Below are 14,107 nucleotides of genomic sequence, written 5' to 3' on the forward strand. Positions count from 1 at the left end.
CAGGGCAAGACTTTGTGCTCACCCTGTATATCTGAATAAAAAGCTTTCAGCATACAGTCATATCTCTTCGCTGTACAACAAATTAATAACTGCAGGTACAACAAATTAATAGTGGCATCTGACATCAGCTTTACTTCTGGGTTGGCAAGATGTCTGTATTACCCAAAAGTAAAAATCATAATGCACCCAGCAGCTAAGATACTAGCCCTAAATATGGAGACGATTCCATATGAATAGTAACAACCAGATTGTAGAAGACTTGAATACACATGAATAAAGAGTCACATTATAATTAAATCATGAAATACACTCCTGGAAATTGAAATAAGAACACCGTGAATTCATTGTCCCAGGAAGGGGAAACTTTAAGGACACATTCCTGGGGTCAGATACATCACATGATCACACTGACAGAACCACAGGCACATAGACACAGGCAACAGAGCATGCACAATGTCGGCACTAGTACAGTGTATATCCACCTTTCGCAGCAATGCAGGCTGCTATTCTCCCATGGAGACGATCGTAGATATGCTGGATGTAGTCCTGTGGAACGGCTTGCCATGCCATTTCCACCTGGCGCCTCAGTTGGACCAGCGTTCGTGCTGGACGTGCAGACCGCGTGAGACGACGCTTCATCCAGTCCCAAACATGCTCAATGGGGGACAGATCCGGAGATCTTGCTGGCCAGGGTAGTTGACTTACACTTTCTAGAGCACGTTGGGTGGCGCGGGATACATGCGGACGTGCATTGTCCTGTTGGAACAGCAAGTTCCCTTGCCGGTCTAGGAATGGTAGAACGATGGGTTCGATGACAGTTTGGATGTACCGTGCACTATTCAGTGTCCCCTCGACGATCACCAGTGGTGTACGGCCAGTGTAGGAGATCGCTCCCCACACCATGATGCCGGGTGTTGGCCCTGTGTGCCTCGGTCGTATGCAGTCCTGATTGTGGCGCTCACCTGCACGGCGCCAAACACGCATACGACCATCATTGGCACCAAGGCAGAAGCGACTCTCATCGCTGAAGACGACACGTCTCCATTCGTCCCTCCATTCACGCCTGTCGCGACACCACTGGAGGCGGGCTGCACGATGTTGGGGCGTGAGCGGAAGACGGCCTAACGGTGTGCGGGACCGTAGCCCAGCTTCATGGAGATGGTTGCGAATGGTCCTCGACGATACCCCAGGAGCAACAGTGTCCCTAATTTGCTGGGAAGTGGTGGTGCGGTCCCCTACGGCACTGCGTAGGATCCTACGGTCTTGGCGTGCATCCGTGCGTCGCTGCGGTCCGGTTCCAGGTCGACGGGCACGTGCACCTTCCGCCGACCACTGGCGACAACATCGATGTACTGTGGAGACCTCACGCCCCACATGTTGAGCAATTCGGCGGTACGTCCACCCGGCCTCCCGCATGCCCACTATACGCCCTCGCTCAAAGTCCATCAACTGCACATACGGTTCACGTCCATGCTGTCGCGGCATGCTACCAGTGTTAAAGACTGCGATGGAGCTCCGTATGCCACGGCAAACTGGCTGACACTGACGGCGGCGGTGCACAAATGCTGCGCAGCTAGCGCCATTCGACGGCCAACACCGCGGTTCCTGGTGTGTCCGCTGTGCCGTGCGTGTGATCATTGCTTGTACAGCCCTCTCGCAGTGTCCGGAGCAAGTATGGTGGGTCTGACACACCGGTGTCAGTGTGTTCTTTTTTCCATTTCCAGGAGTGTAGTATATTCATAACTGTGTAATTATTAGCATATTTTACCCTGTTTTGGTACATGAGAAGGTGCTGTTGTTTTAAAGTTGTTTAATACATTGTAATTAGCATGTAATTGGTTGTATTTCATCAGTTCAGGTTCAGTTGATGGGATCACATAATTAATTTTATCACAGTAGGAACCTCATATAACACCCTCTCCCTCTGATTACCCATCCATCCACGTGCCATCCAAATCATATAGTGTTTTACAATAGTAACTGAAAATAAACTTTTAAGCACAGCTTGGGTATTCTGTAGGCACTATAACAAGATGAAAAATCTCTAATTCTATTCACCTATCAATACAAAGTAAGCTATGAAATGAAAGTGATCTCCTCAGATTCCTCCGGCCACGTTCCAAATGACAGGGTCCTCTGCATAAAGAGTAAGTCTAGCAGCTTTTTTTTTTAAACAAAAAAAAATGAAACAGCCACAAGATATATTCTAACACACCAAATGATGCACATACTACATGCCATAAAGAAAACGAAACCATTGGAAAAGTAGCATGGCAACATTGCATGGACTTAATGTTCATTCATCAAAACATACAAACAATAAAAAATAAAGTACAACAATTTGAAGTTCAGCTCCAGTCTTTCAATTGCACAGTAGTTTATGTCACTAAGCACTGTTGTAGGAAAATAGTAATCAAACATGCAGTATTAAAGCTGTATGAAAGGACAGACTTACTGTAGGACTACTTCAAAGAGTGGAGGATCATGCATTTATATAAGAAAAGGAGCACAGTTCAAATCAAGACATGACCTTAGTACAGTAAGTGAGGACAAACACTTTGAAATATCAGCTACTGCTTGATATCACCAAGAAATTGATCATTTTATGCATCTGTCAATCTCCAAGTGGTAATGTGGCCTCTTGTTCAATAAATTAACAGAAGTTGTAGATAAAGTGTCAGCTACAAAAGTCAACACAATTAGTTCTGGTGACATAAACACAGATGTCATAACTGAAACTAATATGACCCTCATAAATATCCTGCAGAGTTTTGGTGTGTTCCTGTTGGTTAATAGTGCACAAGGGTCACTACAATAACTGAATCAGTAACTGAACATCTGGTCACTACTACAGACAGGGAAATGCGTGATGTAGCTGTAAAAGATCTTGAAATATCATGCAATTTCTGCCAAATAATAACAGTAAAACTGAACATGAAAAAATTCTCTAAACTGTAGTCCTGTAAAAGACATATACCAGAAATACAAATACAATATTTTTCAGAAAAACTAGCAAACAAAAGCTGAGATAAAGTTTATGGAGAAAACAATGTCAATGTGAAATTCTCTAAATTCTCGACCTTATTTAAATTCAGTTTTGAAAAAACTTTTCCAAACATACCCATAACAGTATCAGTGTCTCCCAAAATCAAATGGATGACAGCAGATATTAAGATTACTTCCCAAGCACTTCAGCACTCAGTTTCTTGAAAGAGAGTCATAATGGTCCAGAGTTGTTAAATTTCTGTCATAGTTACAAGAAGATTAATGGAAAAGTGCATATGTGGTACAACTTAAAGATCTTGCTCACACAATTCTTTATTAAGTGTGATGAATTTCAAAACTTCAGTATCAGACGGAAGCTGTGGAATGAAGTGCACAAAAAATTAACAATAGCAATTATGAAGGCCAGTAGATTATGCTAGCATTAATGATGGAAAGCAAGTCAAAGAGTAACTTTACAAACAATGATACATTGCAATTAATTACATGTCAGAACCTCATGAACAACTTGACAAAGATACATTTCTGCTACTTCTATGGAGGAGAAAGTCATGTACTGACAGCGTGGAAAGGGCATTGTTAGGTAACATTGTGAGCAACCGTACAGAGGTAGTCATTAGTCAATAATCAGAACAGAAGACATATTTGCAACCAATAACTGGTGTGGTAGAGAATAAACATAAAACCAATATAAATAAGAAATAAAATACAAGCTGTGAAGGGATAAGTTTACACTAAATATAATGTTAAGTTAGTATCACCCAATGTAGTCATATTACAATAGACAGACATATAATAAATGAAATATAACACAATCATTTAGGTGAGCCCAGATTAGTGGCAACAACTTGAAATAAAAGAGAATTATTATACAATAAAAGACATTTATAATTTTTTAAACTTAATGCTATACCATTACTTTAAAATTGTTCAGCTGTTATCAGTTAACAACCATCACAAAATGAAATGTTATTTGAGTATGATGAACTGTAATCATTACATTAGTCAAAAAAATAATGGATTACATACAATATAACTATTTAGGTAAGCTTAGATGAGTGACAACAATTTGAAATAAAACAGAAGCTAATAGTAAAATTCTTCTTTATTTTATATTAAAAAATGTAAATGTATAATATGAGAATGCATAATAGCTTAGCATGAAGTAGATATTTGAGGACACCAATAAATATTTTAGCATATTATGGTTGAAGATGTAAGGTTAGGATCACTGGTTGCTAAAACTGATACCTAGGCAGTCAGAAGGCTGAAATAGTGGTCATACTATTTTGGAATTAATGGATTCTATTTGGACATATAGCTGTATGGGATGCAGTGTGAACATGTGTAGCAGTATAGAAATGTGGAGCTATATATAACAAAATGAGTTCTTTGAACCTGTATATGTACATTACATTGTGGTTAAGCTTACGAAAGTTAAATGTTTGTGTTTTGTTTCTAATTGAAAGAGCTTAACACTTAATAAAGATCTGTGTGATCAAGACCTCTCTGTATTTAAAAGTTGTGCTAAATTTGAATGGTTGCCTACCTCTGCCATGGATATATTTCTCTGTCAAGTAATGTGAAGTGCTGATTGCTGTATAAAAGTCATTCAATGACAAAGTAATATACAATGCAGACAATATAATCAAAGCTGTCTGGGATGACATAAAAAAAGGAAACATGGTGATACAAACAAACTCATAACAACATGCTGGAAGGGGAGGGGGATCCTTTGATCCATGGATAGAGGTCAACAGGCAGAATCCATATTCCTAGAATTCCCAAAACCATTTGACACGGTACCCTCCTGGCAGACTTTTAAGGAAGATATGAGCACATGCAATAGTTTCATATATATGTGCAGGGCTGGAGGATGTCTTAAGTATTAGAACCCAGTACATTGCCCTTGATACCAAGTGTTCGTCAGAGACACGGGTACCATCTGGAGTGCCCCAAGGAAGTGTGAGAGGACTACACTTATTCTCTATATACATAAATGATCTGATGGTCAGGACAAGGAGCTATCTACAGGTATTATTTTGCTGATGATACTGTGGTGTTCAGGAAAGTGTCATTGTTGAGTGAATATAGGAGCATAAGGGATGTCTTGCCCAACATTTCTAGTTTGTTTAATGAATGGCACATTGCTTTAAGTATAGAAAAATGTAAGTTAATGGAGATAGTAGGGAAAACAATCCCACAATATTTTAACATAGCATTAGTAGTGTGTTGCTTTGTCTAGATGCCATGTTTCAAAGCAATATAAAATGGAACGAGCACATAAGGTTGGCAGCAGGGAAGGTAAATGGTCAACTTCAGTTTATTGGGAGAATTTTAGGGATGTGTGGTTCATCTGGAAAGGAACCCTTCCTTGAGTACCACTTAAATGTTTGAGATGCTCAGGAGGTTAGATTAAAGGAAAACATCAAAGCAATTCAGAGGCAGACTGCTAAATTTCTTACTGGTAGGTTCGATTAACAAGCGAGTATTATGGAGATACTTTGTGATCTCAAATTGGAATCGCTGAAGGGAAAACTACATTCTATTCACAGAACATTGTAGAGAATATTTGGTGAACTGGCAGTTGAAGTTAACTCAAGAATAATTATACAGCCACCATCAAACATTTTGAAAAAGGACTATGACAATATGGTAAGATAAATTAGGTCTTGTATGGAGGGATATAGATAGTCATTTTTCCCTCACTCTGTTTACAAGTGGAACAGGAAAGGAAATAACATGTAGTGGTACAAGGCACACTCTCCACACACACCACCTTACAAATTATGTGACTGAGCATTTTTCAGATACTGGAGAGGAGGTCATCAAAAATTCCTGATAATAATTGTAACAACTGTAAATAATTATGGACTAAGTACAATGATGTTACTCCCAACCATAGGTCATGAAGTCAGTAATCTGTACATGAACTAAAAACTGGACAGTCAGTAGGCTTAGATGAAGTACCATTGTGTATATTGGAACAATGCATAGAGTTTATACAAGCTCCCTTAACAAATGTAATAAATGATTCCTGCACATCAGGGAAATTTCCTGAGTATTTAAAACAGACAAGAAGAGTTGTACGTCTGCGAGGGAAAGGTAACACAGAAGATGTAGAAAATTACCTGTCTCTTTCCCTGCTGTCACCATTCTCAAAAATAATAGAATCAGTTATGATAAACAGACTAATGAATTACTTGAATAAATAAAACATTTTAAGTGAATCATAGCTTGGATTCTGAAATGGTAGAAGTGTGGAGTCGGCCATAGTGGACTTCACAAAAATGTTACTCAATATTCCTGATAGAGGTGAGTGTGTTACAAGCATATTTTTTTTCTTTCTAAAGCTTTTGTTACTGTTGACCTTATGATTCTCCTGAAAAAGCAAGAAGCATTAGGACAGATGACAGGTTCTCGTCATATCTAGCAGACAGGGTACAAAGAGCTGAGATATGTCATACCTCAGATAAGTCAAGACTTTTAATAAAACCCTCATCAGAACCAAAATACATTAACAAGAGAGTTCCTCAGCATAGCGTATTGTGACCAACACTTCTCCTGATATGCATCAAAGAAATCCCTAGTAGTTTTAGTGATTAGAAAAAATCCTGTTTGCTGACAACAGTAATATTATAGTGACAGAGAAAACAAGAGAACTCCTTGTTGAGGAAGCAAATGAAATCCTCAAGGAAGTTTACCATTGGTCAATAAGCATTGAACATAAATAAAAGTAATGTAATGAATTTCACTTCAAAAAGGGAGAATGGCATTGTTAAATTAAATGTACGTGATACCTCTGTAGATTATGCAACAAATGCACAAATTCTAGGAGTGAATATTGATTCTTAGTTGAACTGGTGTAGAACACAAAAAGATACTAGCAAACAGAATGTCATCATAATATTGTGCCCTTAGCATCCTATAATCAATGTGTAACAGCCAGTTTCTTTTAGTTACACATTGGTCATAGAGTCAATCAGTTCACAGCTATGACATTCTTTTCAGGGGCACAAATGCACTAAATATGAACACAATTCAAAACAGCAGCAAAGGGCCATAAGAATAATAACCAAAAATAGTAGTTGAGCTCATTGTAAAGATCTGTTCAAAACCCTGGGTATATTAGCTGCATCATTCGAATATATTTATCAATCACTGGTACACATCAGAAATAACATTGATAATTACTGCCAGAATAGCTCCTAAACAATGTTATTAATGTTTATCACTTTGAAATATTCTGGTAGAGAGATTTTTTGACAGTCTGCTATACAAAAATTTTGTGTTACGTTTACCATTCTTTGTTAAAATATGTTTTACCGTTAGGCAAGCTATTTAAAAAAAAAGCACAAGTGTACTGTACTAAATAAAATATATCTCACTTCAAATATTAATGCCAGTCAAATAAAAATGAGAAACATTTTATTTTTCAGTAAACAACTTTAATTTTCAAATAATTGTTACCAGAATATCAAACAGTACAACATTCATCAATCAACGGTGTCTTATTGATCACTGATATGTCTGTGCTTCACTGTCTTAATAAAAACCCCATCCATTGAAAACCGCCACAACTGCTGATTATACTTCAACTTCGCAAATATCTGAAAACAACATGCTGATATGTCTAAGTCATATACGAGATGGTCAAAGAGGACAAAAATGGTTGGCGTGGAATATAGTTACAGTGGTAACATTCTGTCTTGTAAAAGTCTTATGCTATAACTCAAACATATTGGGAATTTATGTATGATGAAATGCTTTGAGCTATGAGTATATATTTCAGCTTATTTCCCAGATGTATCAACTTATCTCTTAATAATGAAATACCATGGTATTGAACATTCAGAGCTAGAGAACAGCTTGATGATCACAGGGTTGAGAAGAGGCAAAATATTATGTTTCCGCTGTAACATGTTTCAAACTGAAAATCACATGTTCTTATATACTATGTCCATCATGTTGAGATTTACAATTCATTTGACACTGATAAAATGTTAAGCCCTCCTAGAATCACAACTTTAATTAACCATCAATATATTGCAGGTGCTGTATCCATGTGACATAGAATTTGCAAAAACCGTAAGGACAGCTGAACATGGAGTGACTGTGATTGTCTCTGTTAGTACAATAAACCTTCACATCTCTGCTAGCACAGTTCATACTTTATCTGATGTAAGTGTTATGGAAAATGCTGTGGAGGAACTAACAGACAATTTACATTATAAGATTTGCCATATAATGCCTCTATATTAGCAAGTATATTTTTGTTATACTTGATAATAGTCTTTTGCTTTGTGTGATATTTATTACTTTTGATTTCACTATCTGAAAGTGTACTTTCTTTATAATGCCATCGTGGCAACCATGATGCATTGTTATACTAGAGTAACTTCTGTGTTTTGACAAAAAAATGTTTTCCCTTAGCCTATCCCATAACGTTGAAATAGACTCTGAAGTGCCAAAGAAACTGGTATAGGCATGCGAATTCAAATACACAGATAAGAAAAGAGGCAGAATACAGCATTGTTGTTGACAATGCCTGTAAAAGACAGCAAGTGTCTGGTGCAGTTGTTAGATTGGTTACTGCTGCTATAATGCCAGGTTATCGAGGTTTAAGTAAGTTTGAACATGGTGTTATAGTCGGCGCATGTGCAATGTGAACAGCATCTCTGAGGTAGCAATGAAGTGGGGATCTTCCCATATGACAATTTCATGAGCATACCATGAACATCAGGAATCCAGTAAAACATCAGATCTCTGACACTTCTGCGGCCGTAAAAAGATCCTGCAAGAATGGGACCAGCAACGACTGAAGAGAATCATTCAACATGATGGAAGTGCAACCCTTCCACAAATTGCTGCTGATTTCAATGCTGGGCCATCAACAAGTGTCAGCATGTGAACCATTCAATTAAAGATCATCAATATTGGCTTTCAGAGCTGAAGGCCCACTCATGTATCCTGGATGACTGCACAACACAGAGGTTTATGCCTCACCTGGGCCCGTAAACACCGACATTGGACTATTGATGACTGGTACATTTTGTCTGGTCAGACTAATCTTGTTTCAAATTGTATAGAGCATATGGACATGTACTGGTATGGAGGCAACCTCATGAATCCATGGACTCTGCATATCAGCAGGGGACCATTCAAGCTGGTGGAGGCTCTGTAATGGTGTGAGGCGTGCGCAGTTGGAATGATATGGGACTCCTCATATGTCTAGATATGACTCTGACAGGTGACACATATGTAAGCATCCTGTCTGATCACCTGCATCGATTCATGTCCATTGTGCATCCTGACGGACTGGGGCAATTCCAGCAGGACAATACAACACCACATACATCCAGAATTGCTACAGAGTGGCTCCCAGAGCACTCTTCTGAGATTAAACACTTCCACTGGTCACCAGACTCTTCAGACATGAACATTATTGAACATATCTGTGATGCCTTGCAATGTGCTGTTCAGGAAAAGAGATCACCTCCTCATACTCTCACAGTTTAGGTGGACAGCCCTGCAGGATTCATGGTGTCAGTTCTCCCCAGTACTACTTCAGACATTAGTTGAGTCCATGCCACATTATGTTGTGGCATTTCTGTGTGCTTGGGCCCTGCACAATATTAGGTAGGTGTACCGGTTTCCTTGATTCTTCAGTGTATTTCTTTCTTATGTTCATGTTACAATGTAGAATGAGTCAAGTTCTTAAATTTAAATGCAGTTGTGGATTTGTAACTAAAGTATACTGATACTGCATTATACAATCCCCAAGGTTTATTAAATCTGTAATTATTTTGTTGTGAATACTACTTTTATTACACAATAGTGTGAAAGGTGCTACAATATAATTGTGCTTGACAGGAACAGGATTCAGAATGAAATTTTCACTCTGCAATGAAGTGGGCGCTGATATGAACCTTCCTGGCAGATTACAACTGTGTGCTGGACTGAGACTCTAACTCGGGACATTTACATTTTGCAAGCAAGTGCTCTACCATCTGATCTTCCCAAGCAAAACTCATGACCTGTTCTCATAGCTTTACTTCTGCCAGTAACTCATCTCCAACCTTCCAGACTTCACAAAAGCACTCCTGCAAACGTAGCAGAACCAGCACTCCTGGAAGAAAGGATGTTGTGGACACATGGCACATGGCTTAGTGACAGCCTTGGCGATGAACCAGAATCAAATTTTCTGTCCCCAGTGGAGTGTGCACTGATATGAAACTTCCTGGCACATTAAAACTGTGTGGCAGACTAGGACTTGAACTCAGGACCTTTGCATTCATTTGAAAATGCTCTACCATCTGAGTTACCCAAGCATGACTCATGGTAGAGCACGTGCCCGCAAAAGGCAAGGGTCCCAAGTTCGAGTCTTGATCCAGCACACAGTTTATATTTCCAGGAAGTTTCATATCATCACATACTCAGCTGTAGAGTGAAAATTTCATTCTGCAAACATCCTCAGGCTGTGGCTAAGCCATGTCTCTGCAATATCCTTTCTTCCAGGAGTGCTAATTCTGTAAGGTTCACAGGAGAGCTTCTGTGAAGTTTCAAAAGTGAGAGACAAGGTACTGATGGAAGTTCTGAGTCATGGTTGGGTTGTGCAGATGGTAGAGCACTTGCCCACGGAAGGTCCTGAGTTCAAGTCTTGTTCCAGCACACTATTTTAATCTGCCAGGAAGTTTCAGGAACACTATTGCTTACTCTTGTAACACAATAATTCAAATTTTAAATGCATGCTGCCACACAGTTTTAAACAATGGTATTATTTATGTAACTATTTTTATGTAGTTAAGGCAATGAGTGTGTGTGTGTGTGTGTGTGTGTGTGTGTGTGTGTGTGTGTGTGTACAGAGTTTTAAAAGTTTGAAGGCAGTATTAGAGGCTCAGATGTAATACTTCAGTCAGTAAGTTACAAGGTTTCAAATGCACAGCTGCTTATGTGTGATAACAAACAGCTGTCAGATACATCAGTGGCACTAGCTTGTTAAGCATTACACACTCACATGTGATATGTTAATGGTGAGACTCTGCAATTTAACTTTAAACTTTCCCTGATTTTACATACAAGCAACTTTATTTCAGTAACATCATTTCTCTTGCACATATATCTCTTCTGTTGTTACATGATTGTTGTGCTGAGTTTGGAAGCATATGACATCTGCAGATTTATTCTGCCATTACCAATAATAATAACATTTGAGATATTTATTTTAAGTAAGTAACAATCTGGCACAGAGTGAGGGAAGTGCAACTTCACAATATGTTTAAAAATACTATAAATTATATTTAATTATTTGCAAGGAAGTCATTTTCCTGTAAAGGCTGTTCTTCTATTTTGAAATAAGCACTGTATTACATTATATAGAAACTACTTCATATGGCCTCTCTTGGTAACTATCAAGATACATCATACTAAAAATTGTTAATCTTACAGCATATTACATTTCACACTTTCAGTGTGGGGGAAAGCAACATGTATTGGCATCCCTTATAAGACTTTCACGCAATCATAGTAGGTCCAGACACAACTATCCCCAATCCTAAGTCTCTTTGTATAATGGATTCAGTCACTGAGCTAGCATAAATGACAGATAAGGTTTTAGATACCTTAGTACTGCATTTTGAAGCTGCCTTTCCTATTTGTGGAGCAAATATTAGTAGGAGAATTGTAAATTGTTCTACCACTAAAGGACTTAGCATTATGAGCCAAAAAAGAGAATAAAACATGAGATATTTTCCTGTGCCAACGTTTTCATCCAAGAGTAGCAATTGCAACCTGTATCCTCAATTATTTGCTGGATGTATTCTGATGTCTGCCTTCCTCTACAGTTTTTACCCTCTACACCAAAAAATATAAAACCATATTAAAGGTAATTATGATAAGTATAGCCATAATGCAAGAAATAAATTAAAATTAATTTGGAACCTCATCAGAAAGTAAACTGGTAATTAGCAAAAAATAAATGAAAATATAGTTCAGACACATAAAAATAAGAAAAGGTTTAGTCCAAGAAAAACAGCAAACATTTTCAGTAATAACTTTACTAGAATAGCTGAAGATTAGAAATTGAAAATTAAATTGTAAATATGTGACCAGGCAGTATCAAAATGCAGTTTTATGATATTTAGGCCATGGTTCAAGGCATATCTATCTGCCTTACATTCTGTTTCTCAATACTGGAGATATCATCATAAACTATAACAACTCAGAAGGCAGTTGCAATCCCAGAAAATCTAAGAAAGCCAATTTGTTTATACAGTGAGGCCCACAAGAAACCTAACATAGTCTTTCCTCTTTTCCATTAAATTTGTTTTTGTAGTTTTGAATTGCTATGGCCTTCCTGTATGTCCTATCAAAGTAATGATTTGATCTTGGCACAACCATGGCCTAAGAGAACTGAAGTTGATGGTTCTCTGGTCCTAGTGCATGTTCTGCTACTGTCCATTTATCTGTGTTGCCCAGATGACAGTTGCTCTTGTGCTCCTTAAGGTGGGTGTGTTAATGCTTCTTTTTGTAGTTCCTATGCACAGTTGACCACATGTACAAGGGATTTTATATACTCCAGCTGCTGCAAATGGCATGCATAGGCCCTTTGCCATATTTAAATAATACCTCATCTTTCCTGTTGGATTGAACATTGTGTCAATAGCATGTCTTCTGAGTACTTTGCTGATGAAGTCTGTGACCAGGTTTATGAATGGGAGGAAAGTTTGCCTTTACTTGCTTCTTTTTCATTAATAGCTCCAGATCTTTTAGGGTGTAGTGCCTAATTTATCTTTTTGTGAGAGCAGCCATTTCTTATGAAGGGAGTTCTGAAATGATTGAGCTTGACCTCCAAGTACTGTGGCTCACAGATTCTTTTAGCCTGGTCTACCAGTGCTTTGATAACTCCTCTTTTGTGATCCCTCAGATGTTCTCAGCAAAATTCATTAATAGTGTGCTTCCAGGTTTTCTGCAAAGTTGTTTACATTTTATGCACAAGATTTCAAGAACTGACCAAGCCATTTGCTTCAGGTTCTGTGAGTCTTGCTGTTTGTGTACTCACTCCAATCAGAATGTGAACTGTTGCTGGCCTCTCACCACTATTTGTAGCTGAGTTCGACTCCCAATGCCCACTGTGCCCTTTGATGTTCATTTGTTTTTCAGAGCTTGCACTAAAATCTCTGAAATGGAAATTTTCTCAGCATTTTCCACTTGTGGTGAACCCAAAGTCATTTCATGATTATATTTGACCAGTGCTTGGCAACAGCTGATTTGCTTGGTTGTTGTAGTCAGGTATGAATGTGATACACCCAGCTTTCAGAGACCTAGAGCATCTTTAAAACTACGAAGAATACATTTTATCTGTGTTCAAGACTGTGAAGCACACTGGATGCCATGTTCCCATAGGAGTCTACCAGTCTTTCTGGATATTTAGCCAGCATAAGTTTATTTCTCAAGCATCCTTGACTTTGACTATCAAAAGATTCACAAATTCCTGCAACATTTAAACTCCAGCCATGATAATATAAGTTTCATAATGGAACTGGCGAAACAGAGCCAACTATCTTTCCTGGACATGTTAGTAGAGAGAAGAACAGATGGATCCCTCGGCCAAAGTATAAAAGGTTGTCAGAGACAGTCAGAAAAGCTTGTAAGGGTTCTGCAGGGAAGGTTGTACAGGGAAATACTTATTAAGAAAAACAACTGATATGCTGTTCCCTTTCTGAGTTCATTATCATTGAAGTTAGCCAATTAGGCCATTTGTGCACATAAATTCAAGTGTCCTGCCAGATACAATTGAGGTCCGTGGTAACAAAACTCAGCATATGCCATTTACAAAATTTTACATGAAAGGTACTTTTAGTTGTGTTCATCTGTTGATTCAAAAAATTTTTGTAAACATAGTACTGGTCATCCATGTTGGTAGGGACTGAAGAAGGAATAATTGAAGTTCATCACTAATAGTCTTTATTGAGGAAAAAAAAGTTACAAATAACAAACATTTACAAACAAAATTTGTCCACCTTCTTTTTTATTTTATTAAGTTAGGTGTTATAAAGATACATTCTAAGCATTTAAATTCAATGGGCTCTTAAGTATATTACAT

General features: G+C 38.2%; 1 protein-coding gene across 1 annotated transcript in view; it reads left to right on the top strand.

Annotated features, from left to right (window-relative positions):
- Positions 1–14,107, top strand: part of LOC126248619 (intermembrane lipid transfer protein VPS13A-like) — a 764,418-nt gene that overhangs the window by 402,483 nt on the left and 347,828 nt on the right. The window contains exon 31 of the mRNA XM_049949782.1: positions 8,056–8,184. Coding sequence (XP_049805739.1) covers positions 8,056–8,184 — 129 coding nt within the window. The remainder of the gene's footprint in view (positions 1–8,055; positions 8,185–14,107) is intronic.

This window comes from Schistocerca nitens, chromosome 3, assembly GCF_023898315.1.
Source record: "Schistocerca nitens isolate TAMUIC-IGC-003100 chromosome 3, iqSchNite1.1, whole genome shotgun sequence".
Lineage (NCBI taxonomy): Eukaryota > Metazoa > Arthropoda > Insecta > Orthoptera > Acrididae > Schistocerca > Schistocerca nitens.